At 44.7% G+C, this 17,371-nt stretch overlaps 1 protein-coding gene across 2 annotated transcripts; it reads left to right on the top strand.

The window, feature by feature from the left end:
• Nucleotides 1-12,575: 12,575 nt before the first annotated feature.
• On the top strand, nucleotides 12,576-16,943 carry IL6 (interleukin 6). Of its 2 annotated transcripts, XM_087860977.1 has the most exons (5): nucleotides 12,576-12,741; nucleotides 12,922-13,094; nucleotides 14,201-14,314; nucleotides 15,031-15,177; nucleotides 16,368-16,943. In XM_087860977.1, the coding sequence occupies exons 1-5, from the start codon at nucleotides 12,636-12,638 to the stop codon at nucleotides 16,533-16,535; spliced, it is 708 nt and encodes a 235-aa protein (XP_087717103.1). In that variant the 5' UTR covers nucleotides 12,576-12,635; the 3' UTR covers nucleotides 16,536-16,943. The 2 variants fall into 2 exon arrangements, with proteins under 2 accessions (XP_087717103.1, XP_045648127.2); XM_045792171.2 differs by lacking the exon at nucleotides 12,576-12,741 and having other exon boundaries at nucleotides 12,869-13,094.
• The last annotated feature ends 428 nt before the right edge of the window (nucleotides 16,944-17,371 follow it).

Here is a 17,371-nt window from a genome sequence, read left to right as displayed (position 1 = left end):
ATTTTTGGCATTAAAAGACCAAGGATATGCAAATTAAGCTGAATCATTGAAAGTTCTTTGAGGGCTGAGGCCACAGTCCTAGCAGGTGCTGATGAATTGATTCGAACCTAATACAACATGCTAACATCAGATATAGAATAATTAAGTTCAAGTCTCCCAGGTTCTAATTTGCCAGCCTTTTCCACTGGACACTATGAAAATAACATCCCCCATTTTTCCAGATACACCATCTTAGGAGATACTGGCATGCTGAATCTAAGGTGTCTGTGGGAGTCCACCAAACACTGAAAATATCTAGACTGTCAGTCTAGAATGCATGAGAGATCTGAGCTACAGACACACACTTGGGAGTCATATGTGTAAAAGAGAAAGGGTAAGTAAAGCCACACGGGGATCAGCCAGCCCATGGAAAGCACAGAAGTGCCTGGGACAGGTTAGCATGCTCATAAGATATACAGTTTAAAGGGGTGGTCAAGAGCACAGAGTCCCTGGGTTCTAATCTTGGCTCTACCCTAGCTGGGCACTCTTGGACTTGTTTCTCAACTTTTCTAATTCTTCATTTTCTCAGCTGAAAAATATGGTTGATAATCATAGCTCCCATGGAAAAACTGCATGAGGACTAAATGAGATAATCTATGCAAAGTATTTAGAGCACCTAGTGTGCTGGAACCCTCCCAAATATTACCAAGCTGAGGGATCAGCTAGAACAGCAGACTGAGAAGCAGCCACAAGAAGGAGTGAGGACAAGCAGGGAGGCCAAGCAGGAAGGCGTGGTCAGGAGCTTCAGATCTGACCGTGGAAAAGTAAGATTAGCACTAAAATGCTCCCTATGGATTTAACAACAAAGAAGTCACTAGGACCGGGCCAAAGCTGTTCAGGGTGGAAGCTGGACAGACTGTTTCCAAAGCAAAACAGGCAGCATTACTAGCATTCCAAAAGATCCAGGAACCAAGGGATATCTTTTAAAAAGGTTAAAGGAGGTAGAAGTACATTTTTATATAATTAATGTCTTTCTGGGGATCAAATACATGATCAACGAAGAAAACCTGCAAAACAAAGAAAAGTACAGAGTGAGGGGAAAGTACTGTTTATTCCACCTTCCAGCAAGACCTGCATTTTTTCCTGTGTGTGAGCATTTATATCAGGATGACGGACAAGACTAGTTCATCTTGTCGTGTGACAAGCATAGTCTGTATTTGCTCAATACTTTGAAAACCTATCATTTAAGAATACTCAAGGAAAACATAAGAATATTCTCCTGATTCAGAGTAGACTAAGACTTTTCACGTGTGTCACAAAATCCAGAAGCCATAAGAGAAAGGATATAAAGTCTACTTCATTGAAATCTAAACTTTCTGCATGAAAAAAAAAAAGCCACTATAAGCTAATAGAAACATGAATGTTAAACTAAAAATACATATGAATAACAGAAGTTTACCCTTTGGAGTATATCAAGAGCTCCTTCAAGTCAATATGAAAATGATCAACATAGGGCATCTGGGTGACTCAGTCAGTTAAGCATCTGCTTTTGGCTCAGGTCATGATCTCAGGGTCCTGGAATTGAGCCCACAATGGGCTCCCTGCTCAACGGGGAGTCTGCTTCTCCCTCTCCCTCTGTTCCTCCCCCACCCGCTCATACTCTCCCTCTCTCTCTCTCTCAAATAAATAAATAAATAAAATCTTTTAAAAAAAAGGATCCATAACCAACAAAAACTCAAATGACATGACATAGAGTTCATGGAAAGTGAAATAAAATTTTTTCTCAAATATTTGACCAGACACTCTATCTTATTTATAATAAGAGAGATGCAAATTAAAATAACATGGAGATATGTTTTTCCCTCAACAATCTGGCAAAGATCAAACCTGATCCTCTTATGTGCTGACAAGAGTCTGAGGTACAAGAGTTCTCGCTTCTGGCCAGGAGTGTTAACTTGGTACAACCTCGATCTGTCTAGCAAAGTTGCCGGTATCCTTTGAGTAAGCAACTACTTTTCTAGGAAACTATCCCACTGATACACTCACATGTGTGAAATCACAGATGAAATTATTCATTGTAGTTTTATCTGTAATAACAAAAGATTGGAAACAACCTAAAATTCCATCAGTGGGGGATGGGTTAATAAATGGAATACAAGGGCTGAAAGGAAGAAGGCAGTGCTGTACGTCCCGAAAAGACCTGGTCTTTTCATATGCAACACATGCAACAGAGGAAGCAAGCTGCAGAAGAGTGCCATTAGTGCACCCCCACTTACGCAGAAGAATAAAACTAAATCGTGGGGAGTCGGAATATTTTGCTTATCAATGTATGGAGTATTTCTGGAAGGAATCACAAGGAAAAAACCCATGGAAGTACTTGCCCCTGAAGAGATCAACTGGTTAGCTCAGGCAGGGTGCAAGTACTTAATTTTTCAGTGAGTACCCTTTGGTACGCTGCAAATTTTGTGCCATGGGTATGTGTCACCTATGCAAAAAGGAAAAAAAAATACAGTATTTTAAATAAAATGAATCTATAGGCCATTTTTTTGGACTTTCTTTATTTTTTGGTGGCTATTTCTTTTTTAGCTGTTTTTCTCCTTCATGCTTTGTCTACCTTGCTCCTCTTCTATTTCCCTTCTTTTCCCCTCTCTGTCCCTTGCTCCACCTGTAATAAAACAACTTAAAAAAAATTAGCATCTGCTGACAATTTTGTCTATACCAGTAACTGTGCTTTATGGCTGTGATTTCATTCAATTTTCACAACCACCCCAGAAGGAAAGTTTTCTTTGCCACCGTTTGCAAATGAGGAGTTTCAGGCACAGGGGTTTGAAGCCTTGCCCAAAGCCATTAGAGCGGGAAATGATGCGGCTGGCATTTAAACCAAGTCTGTCTCTGAAATCCATGCTTCTTTTAGTAAAATGTACTGCCTGCAGTATGGAATAAATACACATACATACATATTTTTAAATTTATTAAATAAAGCATTACAGTCTTGGTAATTTGAAAATCAAGAGAGCTTAATATTTTATATGACCTACAAAAAAAGCATGCACACAAAGAAAATTTTTTGTATTAAACTATTTTCTATTTCTAAACTCTTGGTGATTATTTGCAACAGGTCAATTGAAAGGGTACCCCACCTTTCATTCATTCATCAGCCCCAAGCATCCAGTAAGCATTCAAAACTGTGCTTGCTGCTCACTGACACTGGAAGATGGAGCCCTCAAGGAGTTTTCAGTCAATTGCAGAGAGAGCAATTTTAATGTTTATTGGGCTTCTCCTATGTGGCAGGCAGGGTGCTAAGCATTTCATATCAAACAACTGTATGATATAAGGTGTAATTGCTACCCCTCATTTTACAAAGGAGAAAAACGAGGCTGGGATGTTCAGTAACTTCACAGCTGACTATAGCTTGAAATGACAGAACAGGGATTTGAACCCAGGCAGTCCGGCTTGAGAGCCTCTGCCATCACGACGCTGCCCAGAAACTGATTAGTACAGCACATGATGCCACAGGAGAGCCCAGAGGGGAACCCTCACTATTCCTGGAAATGGGTCAGCGAAAGCTTCCGGGAGGACCAAGGCACACAGTCTGAGTCTTGATGGAAGCTCAGAACTGAGAGAAGTCATGGCATCCGCAAGATGTCATTCTATCCTGTGATGAAACTGTTAGGAGAAAACTTACATCCTTTGGACGGGGGGGCGGGACGGGGGGGGAAGTATAGAGCCTCATGTGGTCTGCCTGGGAGCTGTGCCATGTAAATGGAACCAAGTTTCTAACAGGGAGTTTTACATTTTACTCAATATTCTGAAGTTTGGCTATGACGCAGTCAAGTATCAACCAGGTTCCTGTCATCATGCGGGTGCCCTTAGAAGGAGGCAGGGGTTGGATTTAATGGCACTGTTTGTTTTCCTAATGTAATGTCCTAGAAATATGCAACAGAACTGTAACGGAGATGAATCAAAAGGAGGACGCAGTACACTAAGACACAATGCCAAGAATAACAGCAGGATAAGTGATTCCTTGTGATTTGGGTACAGTTAAGAGCTAACCTTATGACCCAAGACGCAATCCTTTGGGGACCCTAAGAATGCTTCAGGGCTCTCCTCATCCTGTCCACTAAGGACCCCAAAGCTGGACTCCTGATTCATCAGTCCGGTCTGAATGGCACAGTGACAAAGCAGAAATCAACTAAGCCTGTGGGCTGCCGCCTAGCTGTGTCTAATTCTCTCACGGAGCCAAGTCTGCCTTCCCTAACTCGGCCATGGCTCAAGAGCTGGGCCTAGCCTCTGCCCTGATCTTCTATGGCATGAGCCGGTATCTGGGGAAACTGAAGGACACCTAATTGTGTAGAACAGAAATTCTGCCCTGTGCACATGCTGAGTGCCCCCAACTCAGCTGGTAGCCTGTGCCTACCTGTTCATACAAACTGCACCCTTCACTCTGGAACACAGCAGCAGCACGCTTTGACCAGAACAATTTCTTTCCTTTAAAAAACTTTATGGCCAACTGCCTTTAAAGTGTAAGAGCAAATAATGCCTTTCATACATGCTTTTCCTACATTCCCTAAATAGAACCCATATGACCACCAATCTTTGATTGTACTGATTTTTGCCTCCAAAATATCCCTTTATTCCCTTGAGCCCACTGGTATCCCTACCCCTTTGTAGGGAAGCTGGTTTGTAGTATTTGCCAGTGGGAATCACTAAAGGCAGAGCTGGGAAGAAACGAGCACAGCCGGCTATCTTGAGCTGAACCAGCCAGCCCCATCACACCACCTCTGCCTGGGCTCTGTCCATCCTGGTCTTATGCTGAGATGGTTGCTCAGCAGCCATTATGTACATCACCTCTACTCAGAGAATTACCCGGAATGTTTATACGTAGAAAGTAGTATCAAAAGGAAAAGCAGAAAACACACTACGTATGATATTTTTCTACCCGTACATTTATATATGTATAGCTACATAGAAAGGTTAATAAGGACGATCACAACCTCATAACAATGATTATCACTCAGTGAGAATTAAATTTAAAAATTTTGCAATTTTTTTCCTTTTTGCCTTTCACTATTTTCTCAATTTTCTACATTGATTATGTATTACTTGTGTAATTCTTTTTGAAGTTAAAAGTAATTAAAATTTTGAATATTGATCTGTTCCTGCTTGTATGATAACTAATAAATCTGCTACTGCTTTGCATTGAAATGTCTGGGCTTCGATATCTTCTACATCAGTTTATTCTGCCTTTGGCCACCATGATCCCAGGCATGTCAAAATGGGAGGCTCCCGAAGCAGCCACACTTGGGTGTGAACTGGAAGACAGCATTAGATTTTTGGATTTCCAAGAACTATTTCCCAGTGTAGAGTCCATGAAGAATAGACTCTGGATTATTAGGCATGGTTAGTGAAGATCCACAGAATCACTGAATATTGGAGCTAGGAGGACATTTAGAGAGTATCTCTCTAATGGATCCCTGAGATCAGAGAGCACTTCGCCCCAAAACCTCCCGTTATTCATCATCCCCATGCTCATATCTGCCAGCAGCAACACTGAAGAAACACAAGAAACCAAAGATTCAGCAATGCAATGAAAAGACAAGCCTAATTCATGGAAATCTTACATTCAGCCAAAAGTTTTTGCTGGTAGCAAAAAGCCCCAACCTCCTTCTGAATCCTGAAATCTAAGACAAGTCAAGAAGGCCAAAGGGGGGGCTCCTGGGTGGCACAGCGGTTAAGCGTCTGCCTTCGGCTCAGGGCGTGATCCCAGTGTTCTGGGATCGAGCCCCACATCAGGCTCCTCCGCTATGAGCCTGCTTCTTCCTCTCCCACTCCCCCTGCTTGTGTCCCCTCTCTTGCTGGCTGTCTCTATCTCTGTCGAATAAATAAATAAAAATCTTAAAAAAAAAAAAATAAGGCCAAAGGGGTCTTCGCAAACCTGGCCAACAGAGCGGCCACACGATATCAGATGGAAAAAGCCCAGAACCCAAATTTCTTCTCACACCTGACCTGCTGCAGACTATTTTATATACCTGCTGTCTTCAATAGCTTTACTGGGGCCTCAGTCAACAAATTTACCACAGAGAAAGGAGTATATATTACAGCCTCTTTGCTGATTGTCCCGAAGGACAAGAGAATCTGAGGCAGTTAGCAGCAATTGCTTAGGTACCAAGGCTCCAGACAAACCTATGGGAATGCAGTCTCTCCTTTCAAAAGCTCATCAGCTCCCAAGAAAAGCGTGACCAGAAGAATTTCAAGTGCCAGAGTGGAGGAAATGATTTTGTGCATCGTGTTGTGACTAGTGCAGCAGGCCGTGGCTTCCCTCCTGCCACGACCTTTCACCTGTAGCAAAGTAGCACGAAAGCAACATCTTCCAAGATGGCAGACATGGGGCCATAATCCCACAGAGCCCTTGGGGGACACAATACTGTGCTCAGACCCAGGCCACTGTGGAGACCCCACAACACAGGAGGAGCTACACGTCCAGCAGACCAAAATGACAGTGGACCACCAGCCCAGCTTCCTGGGAACCCAGGCCTCGAAGGCCACCCCTACAAGTGAGGGCAGCACCTCCTGGAGCCATGGCTATGATCTTCTGGTCAAGGATTCTGCTCTGCCCTGCATACAACCACACCCATACATAGTTATGTAGAACTCAATAGCTCAATAGAAATTACTTACGATTCTTTGACTTGCTTACCTGGATCTGAATTCTTCTGTAATATTTTTAATTAATCCAGGTTATCCTTCTTCAGGAATAATAAGCCCCAACATCTCAGAATCACAGAGTGTGCAATACGTCCAAGGTGTATCATGGAAATTATTCTACCATAAGGACTAGAGAGACTTTCCCTACCTTCGTAGATTCAGCTTGCTAAGTAGAACATACATGAGGCTTAGTTCAGAAAGACAAAGACACTCTCTTTTCAGCAAATAAGTAGGCAAAAGGGCAGAGAAAGGGGGTGAAATACGTCATAGCCAGCCCAGCAGAATCCCCTGATCTTACCATTACACGTGATGCTTTCAAATGGGTTCTTAGTACCTTAATTTTGAGGGAAAGAGTGGAAGGAACCAGCCAATGCTTTTGCATGCTTAGTTTCTCCCTATGACACTGAACTCAAGAGAACTGAGACCTTTGGAGAAACCAAAGATGGTTCAAATGACTCGTGAGAATAAATTAACTCAGTGCTCCTTGCTGACAATTTGACGTTTCCTAATTATAAAGCAGAACCATAAGCCACCGACACAGAAGGCCTACCCCACAGATGGAGAAGAGATGAAGCACTGAAACTGAGCCTGAGTGACCTCCCCAGCCCCAGGGCACAGGGCCAATGGGGCTCCTTCAGAATCAGCAAAGCAAGTTCTCATCACCAAACCAATCGGCTTCAGAGCAGCTGGTTTATTAACATCAGGAAATCCAACCACTCTCTTCTAGGCTTGGAGACCAGAGGAAAGGGGACGTGAGAAGGGGGGCGGTCCCCAAGGCAAGGGGAGTCTACATTGTGGCCCCAAGAGAGGCCACTTCCCTCCTAAAATGCCTGGGATTTTCCAATTCAGTAGGGGAAGGTATCAAGGCAAAACACCCATAGCAAAACAATGAGGGCCTCCTCATTGACCTCCATGTGCAGTTTGGGATCAGCACCGGGCAGGCCGATGTGCCCCCTTCCTGGGTTAGGGAGAGCTAGGCACAACCCCAGCACAGTTTTGCCCTCAGAAAAGCTGAGGCCAAACCAAGAAGTCACCAGGAGCAACAATCGGGCATCAGAGTTGAAACTGTGACGGCCAGGACTGGGATTGGGCCAGGCTGGGAACTGTCCAGAGCTCTGGTCTCTAGGTGGGGCTGTCCTCCAAGATCCGCCAGCCCTTTCCAAGTAGACATACCAAATGTCCCTCATATTCTCTCTCAGCGTAATACCACCGCTTTTCCCAAAGCAGACATTTCCCAGAGACTTACAGGCCTGGTGTCTACTTAGCAGGAGCCAACCTCAGAAGGAGCTGTTAACTAACCAACTGTTTCAGTCTGTAAACTTCTTATGACTTAGTGACAAGTGAAACTACATTCTGACAGCAACTGCAAGTTCCCTAGTACCCAGTGACTTCTCTTTTGTTCTTGGGATACTCCCTCTCACTAGATCACAGACCCACCCATCCCCAGTCCTTGGAATAAAGACAGAGAGGACAGGGGTGCCTTGGTGGCTCAGTCGGTTAAGCGTCTGCCTTTGGATCAGGTCATGATCCCAGAGTCCTGGGATCAAGCCCCAAGTCGGGCTCCCTGCTCAGTGGAAAACCTGCTTCTCCCTCTCCCTCTGCCTGCCACTCCCCCTGCTTGTGCTCTCTGTCAAATAAATTTTAAAAATCTAAATAAATAAATAAAGACAGAGAGCACAACACCATATTTTAACCTGTGAGATGTGGAGAACACCTCTTCTCCTGAGAGCCTAAGGCCAAATAGAAGTTACTTTTTCTCCTTCACCTTGAATGCATTGATGAACTTTCTGAATTGGTCCCCACTAACATGTAGGAAAGTAGTCATGCTTTCTGAGGGGCACAGAGAGGACCAGACAGCCTAGATAAGGTGGTAAACGATGCAAAGCTACTTGGTTTCTCTTCTTCCTGCCCATAGGTTCCCATTTGTCCTGCCTCTCTTGGTCTCAGCTGCCAGTCACTTCAAATCAGCTATGGTGCAATCCAGCAATTGAGGTTATTAATTAATAAATGCTGACAGCATTACCTTTCCTGGTCATTTGTACATATTAAAATATGATGCATAAGTTCTCCAAGTGGAAGATCTGGTGAGATCCAGAGAAAGGAAGCTGTCATGGTGGAGTTACAGATGTTGCATTAGTGCTTTGGAGCAAAAAAGAGCCCATTTCTCCCACAAGCAAATGCCAGCCCAAGGCATTGATACTAACATAGATCTTAGAGGCTCGCAATGTGCAAGGTGGCAGACAGTATCCTCCAATCTCCCCATACATGTGCATTCCCATCCCCACAAGTCAGACCCCCTCACCCTAAAGGGCCACTTTCAAGACTTTGAACAATGATGATGGCCACGGACAGGCAAGGCTGGGGGCTTCTGTCATAAAAACACTTGGCAGAAAGCCTTGGAAATAGTGTAGGAGAAAAATACAAGCTGGGATCAGTATCCAGATTGAGAGACCAGGCTTGGGGATCTTAATGTTCTCAAAAAAGAGGAGAAACCACTTTTTCTCTTCATTTTCCACATTTGCCAAAAGGCATTTTCAACAAAACACAGAATCTCATTTCTTCAGAGGAAAAATAACTGGGAGACCAGCTGATCACTGGAACAGCGGCCTGGCTCATTCATAGCAGGCAGGACCACATTTGGGATGAGAGAGCTGAGCTGAAGGAGCTCTCCAAGGCAGGGACCCTGAGTTCAGAATGTTAAAAGATCAAGTGTTTCCTGCGGCGTTACTGATGAAGGATAGTTGGAAGGCAGGCAGGCAGGGACAAGGGGCCCCGCCCTAAGAGGAAACCACCCTTAAAAGGATCTAATACTATCCTGGAAGGAGCTTTCCACCCTTTCCCATGTGATAAGTACATGACAAAAACCTGATAGGATGACAGGCACAGGGAGGGTTAATCAGATTAAAACAGCCTGCTAACAAGCCCATAAAAACCCCTACACTTAGAAACTCCAGGGGCAACTCTCTCGGGTCCCCTCCCTCTTTGGGAGCTTTGTGCCATCACTCCATAGACCTTGCTTTGCTGCCCACCACTCTGCCTGGTCTACCTCTTCATTCTTTGAAGCGGCGTGACCAAGAATAGTAGGCACCGGAGAAAATCCTGTAACATTACTATGTACCAGGGATTTTTCACACTTCATCTTTCAGTCTTCACAACAGCGATATGGGAAAAACTGCTATTATCCCAGTTTTATTAGATGAGCAAACAAGGGCACAGATCCTTGGGCGAACTTAGCCAAGATCATACAGCCAGTGTCAGAGCTGGGCTTTAAACTCATGCTGTACAACTCAAAAGCCTGTGCTCTAAGATGTAGAGAACTGCCCGCGTGGCATCCACGCAGTGGGAAATTATAGTGTGTGTATATTTATGTACAAATGTGAATGCATGTGGGTACAGTATATAAACCAATCATGTAAATCCAGAGGTGCGTACCTAGGTAGCCAAGAAAATCTTACCCAGATTAGGGTAATGGAGATTTAGTTGAAAATACTGTGGGTCAGGGACGCTTGGGTGACAAAGTTGTTTAAGCATCTGACTCTTGATTTCAGCTCAGTCATGATCTCAGCATCCTGAGATCAAGCCCCATGTGGGGCTCCCCACTCAGTGGGGAGTCTGCTTGAGATTCTCCCTCTCCCTTTCTCTCTGCCCCTCCCCCTGCTCTCTCTCAATCACACAAGGGCGCACACACGCTCTCGCTTCTATCTCTCAAATAAAATAAGTAACATCTTAAAAAAAAAAGAAGAAGAAGAAAAAGAAAATACTGTGGGTCAGGGGCTACCTCTAAGGATAGGAGCTGGAAAGGAAGGAGATTTACTTTTCCCTGTATGTCTTGATGTCCTATTTGAACATTTTATCATGATACGTGTACTTCCTACTTTAAAACCTTTTATCTTTTCAAAGATTTTGTTAATTAATTAATTTGACAGAGAAAGAGAGCACAAGCAGGGGGAGTGGGACAGGGAGAAGCAGGCTCCCCACTAAGTAGGAACCCAACACGGGGCTCAATCCAGGACCCTGAGATTATGACCTGAGCCAAAGGCAGATACTTAACCAACTGAGCCACCTAGGAGCCCCTTTAAAAATTTTTAATTGGAAAGAAAAATCTGTATGTTGTTGAGTCACTAAGTATTTGAAATTTACTGAGTAATATTTTCTAAAACATAGATATCTGAGAACAAGCAATCCCACACCACAGAGGCCTATTGCATGCATCACAGTGGGGGCGAGCAGAGGTGGCTTCATTCAGTTCAGGAGAGAGGACTCGGCTGGGGGTGTCTAGGTTGCTCAAGACCTAAGAAGAGTAAGAGCGAAAACATTCACCCATCCTCTCCCATTTTCATTTTCAAACAAAAAACCCCACTTCAGCCACAGGACCTGCCTCCATTTAGAAAGTCAGTGAAAGAATGGATGACCTCACTTTCCCCAACAGGCAAGTCCTAAAGTGTTGTTCACAAAACAAAACTTGAGCAAATCAGTTCATATTTTAAATACCCTAGCAGAGGTCCTTGTTTTCACAATCCTGATGAGATCTTTGCAAACCAAAGGAGCTGATCATGATAACACAGTGTTTCGTAAATCTTTCTTCTTTCTTTTCTTTTTTCTTTTCTTTTCTTTTCTTTTTTTTTTTTTTTTTTTTTTTCTGATGCTGTACAAGGGTCCTAGTTTCAGCCTGGAGCCAATCTTCTGAGCTGCCTGGGTGTCTGGGAGACTGGTAGGGCAGCTTGGTCTAGAGCCCATTTGCATGAGACCAAGGACCCTCCTGCAGGAGACGTCATTATAAGGGCAGAGGGAACTGTACAAGCTGTGCAGGCTCAACCCAATAAGAAAACCTGGGGCAGGCGTGATTCAGAACCTCAGAGCCTTGTCTGTGTTAGCAAATTTCTTCCCAGCTGCCTCTGAACTCAAGACAAGTCATACAGCAGAAGGGAGCTATGAACACAAGCTCTAGAAAATGTCACAAGGTCCTTCTTTGACATCCCATCAAAGAGGTAAGCGGTATTCTCTCCACTTCTGCCCTGAACCAAGTGGGTGTCACTAACTGGAGGTCTCCAGCAGAGACAATACCCTGGGCGCCTCAGGGTTCCCCCTCAGGAGCAAGATCATCCTGTGGCCAGCAGTGGGGACAGTGCCAGCAGCACAAGGCAAACCCCTTGGCACAGAGATCCAAGTCTTCAGTGGGGGCCCCAGGAAGAGAGCAGGGCTGAGGCTGACCTGGCTGAAGTGGGCTGGAAGAGGTGGGAAAGAAATTGGCAGATGCCACATAGTGGCACAAAGGAGTCGTGCACGTGAGCATGGCACACGGTGCCTGGAGGCTCCCGGGGACAACTGTGCGAGATTTGGGGGGCAGTCAGGCCGTCTGCAACAGCTGGGCGCGGAGACAGCCAGGAAAGGGAAGTCCTGCAGATGGCTCCTAGTGGCATCTTACTTGTAACCCCAGCCGAGTGGGCTGTGTTGCGGTCTGAGGAAGCTCAGGTCAAAACATCTTAGGTTTTTACAAATATGAATTAACTGGAATACTAAACCCTAGCCTGTTAAACTGGTAATTAAAGTATTTTTTTAATCATAGTCAGCCTTAGCTTCTCGCCCTGCCTGCCCCCCCCAAACTTCGTGCTTGACTTCAGCTTTACTTTCCCTCTTAAGACATGCCAAAATGCTGAGTCACTAAAAAATAAATAAATAAATAAGTAGATTTAAAAAAATAAAAAAGCAGAAAAGAAAGTAAAGGAAGAGTGATCCTGCTTCTTAGCGCTAGCCGTCGTAATGACCTAAGCGGCACTTTTTCCCCCTGGTTGTGATTCCTGTGATGCTAAAGGACGTCACATTGCACAATCTTAATAAGGTTTCCAATCAGCCCCACCCGCTCTGGCCCCACCCCCACCCTCCAACAAAGATTTATCAAATGTGGGATTTTCCCATGAGTCTCAATATTAGAGTCTCAACCCCCAATAAATATGAGACTGGGGATGTCTGAGGCTCATTCTGCCCTCGAGCCCACCAGGAACGAAAGAGAGCTCCATCTGCCCTCCAGGACCCCAGCTATGAACTCCCTCTCCACAAGTAAGTGAAGGAAATCCCTAGCCCTGGAGACGCCTGGCAGCCGGGCCTGGCCAAGGGAGGGGTGTGTGTTGGCTGGGAGGGCTGGCAGGCGGCCAGCCGCCAGAAGCACAGCTCCCCCAGCTGTGCAGTTTGCTCACTGGCTGCTCTCCCTCGCCTCCGGCACAGGCGCCTTCAGTCCAGTTGCCTTCTCCCTGGGGCTGCTCCTGGTGATGGCTACTGCTTTCCCTACCCCGGGACACCTGGGAAGAGATCCCAAAGATGAGGCCACCTCAAATAGACCACCACTCATCTCTGCAGACAAAATGGAAATCATTAAATACATCCTCGGCAGAATCTCTGCACTGAAAAAGGAGGTGGGTAGGCTCAACTGAGGGGGATAAAGGGCCTGTGTGGGCATTCATCTCCTGGCCCCTGGATGTGGACAAGGGCTCCTGCACTGGGAGGTCTTTGCTGGGTTCCGGGGCAGTACAGATTTCAGACCGAAGGGGCAGACTCTGCTGTACTTCTCTTCTGCTGCTGGTCTCAGGGAGTTCCTTTCCCTCCTGGAAATTATACAATGGGGCTGAAATCCATGCCCCCTGGCCCATTCCCAGCTCCATACTTGGCATGAGCTGGACCTCACTGTCTCTCAGGACTTCCTTATCCCTAACCAAAAAAATAGGGTCTATCAATCTTCTTTGTGTCTTTTGGACTTTGGAAGGATTAACCAAGTGCCACCTGAAATAAATGTTGAGCTTCTCAGGACAGTCACAGGACTTTTAGGTTATGGAAGTTCAGTGGTTAGGGACTCCCTAGAGTCCTTCCAGCATATAAGATGCATATGTGATAGCCCACCCAAATGGCAAAATCATAGGTAGGTTGCAGCAGCTCCAAAGCTTTAAAGGTAAGATAGTTTGGCTCTGTTTGGTGGAAAGGAAATAACACAGGAGAGAGTATTGGGAGCCCTGAACCAAATCTCGTTCTGGTTCTGCTGAACCAGCTTTGTGATCTTTGACAAATTCCCTACCATCTCTGGGCCTCCTCTGTAAAATCATGAAATTGAACTAGATGATCTCATAGGTCCTTCTAGCTGGAACATTATATAGCTCAAATTATGTTCACCCAATTATCGTCAAAATTGCTGTTACTTATCAAGTACCTACTATGAGCCACACATTTTACATAAATATTATGTCTCATCTTCACAGAAAAAAAAACTTATAAGGGAGGAGTTTCATTATCCCCAATTTGAAGAGATAGAGACACAGACTCAGGATAGGTAACAGGTGTGAAGTCATAGGTGAGCCCAGCATTGAACCCAAGTGTGCCCACCTTCACTAGACCTTGCCTGCCTGGATGCTAATGCAGTGTGACTTCACTTTCCTAGAGAACTTCCTGCCGTGGTAAAACACGAATCGGCCCTCTAGTGGTGTTAGCTTTAGGGGCACTTATATGTAACAGTTCGGGTATTCCTTCCCAGATGTGTGACAAGTATAACAAGTGTGAAGACAGCAAGGAGGCACTGGCAGAAAACAACTTACATCTTCCAAAACTGGCAGAAAAGGACGGATGCTTCCAATCTGGGTTCAATCAGGTATGAACATATCACATTTACTTTTAGCTACTCCTTTGTCAAAAGTTCTCCCTCTTACATGCAGTGTCTGTATACATATAGACAAGTCAGAAAACAAAGAAGGGGATCAATGTAAAGAACATATGTAAATTTCATGAGGAGTCCAACTTAAATCTTTCTAAAGGCAACTTATTTTTCAATGGCATGGTTAGAGATAGCCCTTCAGTGTTGGGATTTTCACAACTGCCAAACATTAGAAGCCTCAGGTTTAGCTAATTCACCCTGGATAAGGTGGTCCTTTTCCTCCTTGGCTGCCCTTAACAGGATCCAGGTCTGCCCTCCCCGTAGAGGTCATTCTCTACGCCCTTCTCCTTCCAGACAGTGGGATACGCTGAACTGACTTCAGAACAGTCCATAAAAAGAGGTTTCAGCCCAACATTGACAAGGGCAGAAGTACAGCCAGAAGGGAGAATATTAAGGGGAGAATCAGAGAAGGACCGCCTTGCCAAATTCCAGCATCTATCAGGCTTCGGGTAAAACTGATTAAGTGATGTCTCTGTCCAGATATTTAAAAAGGGGCCATCTGAGACTGTCTGATTTCTCAAAATATAATGCTCAGAAGTGTTTGAAGTTCCCTGGAAGGGCAGGGGGAGAAGTTGCTGACTTGCAGCAATTTTAACTTTTAAAATTGATTATATTTTCCTAGTAATAACTGATTTTCCCATCTTTCCTCTTAGGACACCTGCCTGACAAGAATCGCTACCGGTCTTCTGGAGTTTCAGGTACACCTGAAATACCTCCAGGCCAACTATGAAGGTGATAAGGAAAATGCCAACTCTGTGTACTTCAGTACCAAAGTCCTGCTCCAGATGCTGATGGAAAAGGTGGGCATTTCCTCATCCCCTCCCTTGGTGTGAGGAAGAGAGGCTCAAAGAAAGGAACCTAGACGACTTGAGTGCAAAGCCAATTCAAGAGATAGCCACATGTAAAGGAAAGGATCGAAGAAATATTTCCTGATAGCTGAAACCGTTTTGTTTTTTTTTTTAACCTTTTGGCTCCCTTCTGCAAAAGACATCATTAACTGTATTTAAAATTATACTAAATGAGGTGGATTTTAACACCAACTTCTACTAGAATAGCTTAAGAAATAGGAAAACAAATCTGCAGAGCCCGAATGAAGCACACCCAATCCTGCTCAGTGATCCATAATAAAAAAGAACAGAGAGCACAAAGATGATTTTAATATTTTAATTATTGCCAAATGATACTCTTGTCATTGTGGTCATTTCAACTCTTTCCCCCTACTTTTTGCCAGAAGAGTTAGTGCAGAGAAATGGTGAAAGGCTGGAAGAGCAGGTACCAAAGGCTTTGGTCACTACCAGCTAGCCATTCAAATGCCACAGAATGGAGGCCTGAGGGCAACAGTGTGTGGATGAGCTGACCAAAGCACAATGAGAAGGTCCCTAGATAGAGAAGCAGGCTGCCACTGCCTTTCCTGGCTGTTTGCCTTAAACCTGTGCTCTCCCCCCTTTAAAATGCACACAGAACCTCCAGAGATCTTGTCACAGGGCACAGTCTGATCAGCAGGTCTGGGGTGAGACCTGATTCACATCCCTAATAAGCTTCAGGTGCTGCAGTGCTCTAGAAGCACACTTTGGAGGTGCGAGGCCTCCCACAATTACCTAGACTCATGTCAGTGGGTCTGTGGAAAGGTGTTTCCTGTCCTCCTTATACCATTAGATCAGTGGGCCCTCAGCAGACGCCAGCTGGATGGGGCTATGTTCCAGGCACTGTTTAGCATAAGGGGAGACAAGATACCACGGCTGCCCTCGATGCTCGTGGTCTAACAGAGATAGAGCAACGAAGGGGTGATTAGAATTCAGTTGCCATGAAAGGCCTGCACACAGGGTGGGCTCGGGTGGGCTCAGAGGAGAGGCACCTCACCCTACCAGGCAGCTGCAGGTAGTCTCCTTCAACCCGAATTTGAATGTCTTCCCACAGCCCAGAGCATCCCTCCACTGCAGAGGACCCGTTCGATATTTAAATAGTTCTTTTTGTTTTCTTTTTGCCTCAGGTAAAGAATCAGGATGAAGTGACCACCCCAGACCCCACCACAGACACCGGCCTGCAGGCTATCCTGAAGTCGCAGGACAAGTGGCTGAAGCAAACAACAATTCACCTCATCCTGCGGAACCTTGAGGATTTCCTGCAGTTCAGCCTGCGGGCTGTGCGGGTCATGTAGCCTGGGGAATCTGAGATTGCTGTAGTTCATGGGCATTCCTTTCTCTGGTCAGAAACCTGTCCACTGGGCACATAACTTATGTTGTTCTCTGTGAAGAACTAAAAGTATGAGCGTTAGGACACTATTTTAATTATTTTTAATTTATTGATATTTAAATATGTGATGTTGAGTTAATTTATATAATAGATATTTATATTTTTATGAAGTGCCACTTGAAAAAATATTTTATGTATTCATCTTGAAAAAGTTAACGTAAAATGCTATGCAGCTTGGATATCCTCGATGTTTTGGAGCCAGGTCATTTCTTGGAATGTGTAGGTTTACCTCAAATACATGGCTAACTTATGCATATTTTTAAAAGAAATATTTATATTGTATTTATATAATGTTTAAATTGTTTTTATACCAATAAACACCTTTCTAAAAAAAAAATCAGCCAACTAAGCCTCTGTGTATCCCGTGAAGTTTTTAACATAAACAACTTTCTGTCCCCAGCACCACTACGAGTCAAAAAGAGCTACAAGCCTCCGGGGAAAGATAGAATGGAGCTCCTACTGCATGGCAGGCACGTGCTGTACACATTGCATCTATGATATTTAATCCCCGCCTTCGTACACTCTTTTATGGAGGTGGGAGAGTAAGGGATTTCCCCAAGTCACCCAGGTGGAAGGTCAGGCATAGGCCCAGATTTTAAATCCGGGTCTAATTGCCGCCGGGGTCCCTACTCTCAACCTTTAGGTCCCACTGCTTCCCAGGAAACCTTTTCAAAGATGTAGAAAATTCCAACATGTTAATACAGGGAACACATTTAAAGATGTGATCAGAAGCCTTTGAAA

The sequence above is a fragment of the Ursus americanus genome, chromosome 3, assembly GCF_024610735.1.
Source record: "Ursus americanus isolate L20-20 chromosome 3, mUrsAme1.1.p, whole genome shotgun sequence".
Classification (NCBI taxonomy): Eukaryota; Metazoa; Chordata; class Mammalia; order Carnivora; family Ursidae; genus Ursus; species Ursus americanus.
This window is presented reverse-complemented; position numbering and strand designations above follow the sequence as displayed.

Coding starts and splice junctions, on each gene's coding strand:
- IL6 (XM_087860977.1), top strand. CDS start 12,636: ATGAGACTGGGGATGTCTGAGGCTCATTCTGCCCTCGAGCCCACCAGG. Junction 12,742..12,921: donor TATGAACTCCCTCTCCACAA/GTAAGTGAAGGA, acceptor CCTTCAGTCCAG/TTGCCTTCTCCCTGGGGCTG. Junction 15,178..16,367: donor TCCAGATGCTGATGGAAAAG/GTGGGCATTTCC, acceptor TTTTTGCCTCAG/GTAAAGAATCAGGATGAAGT.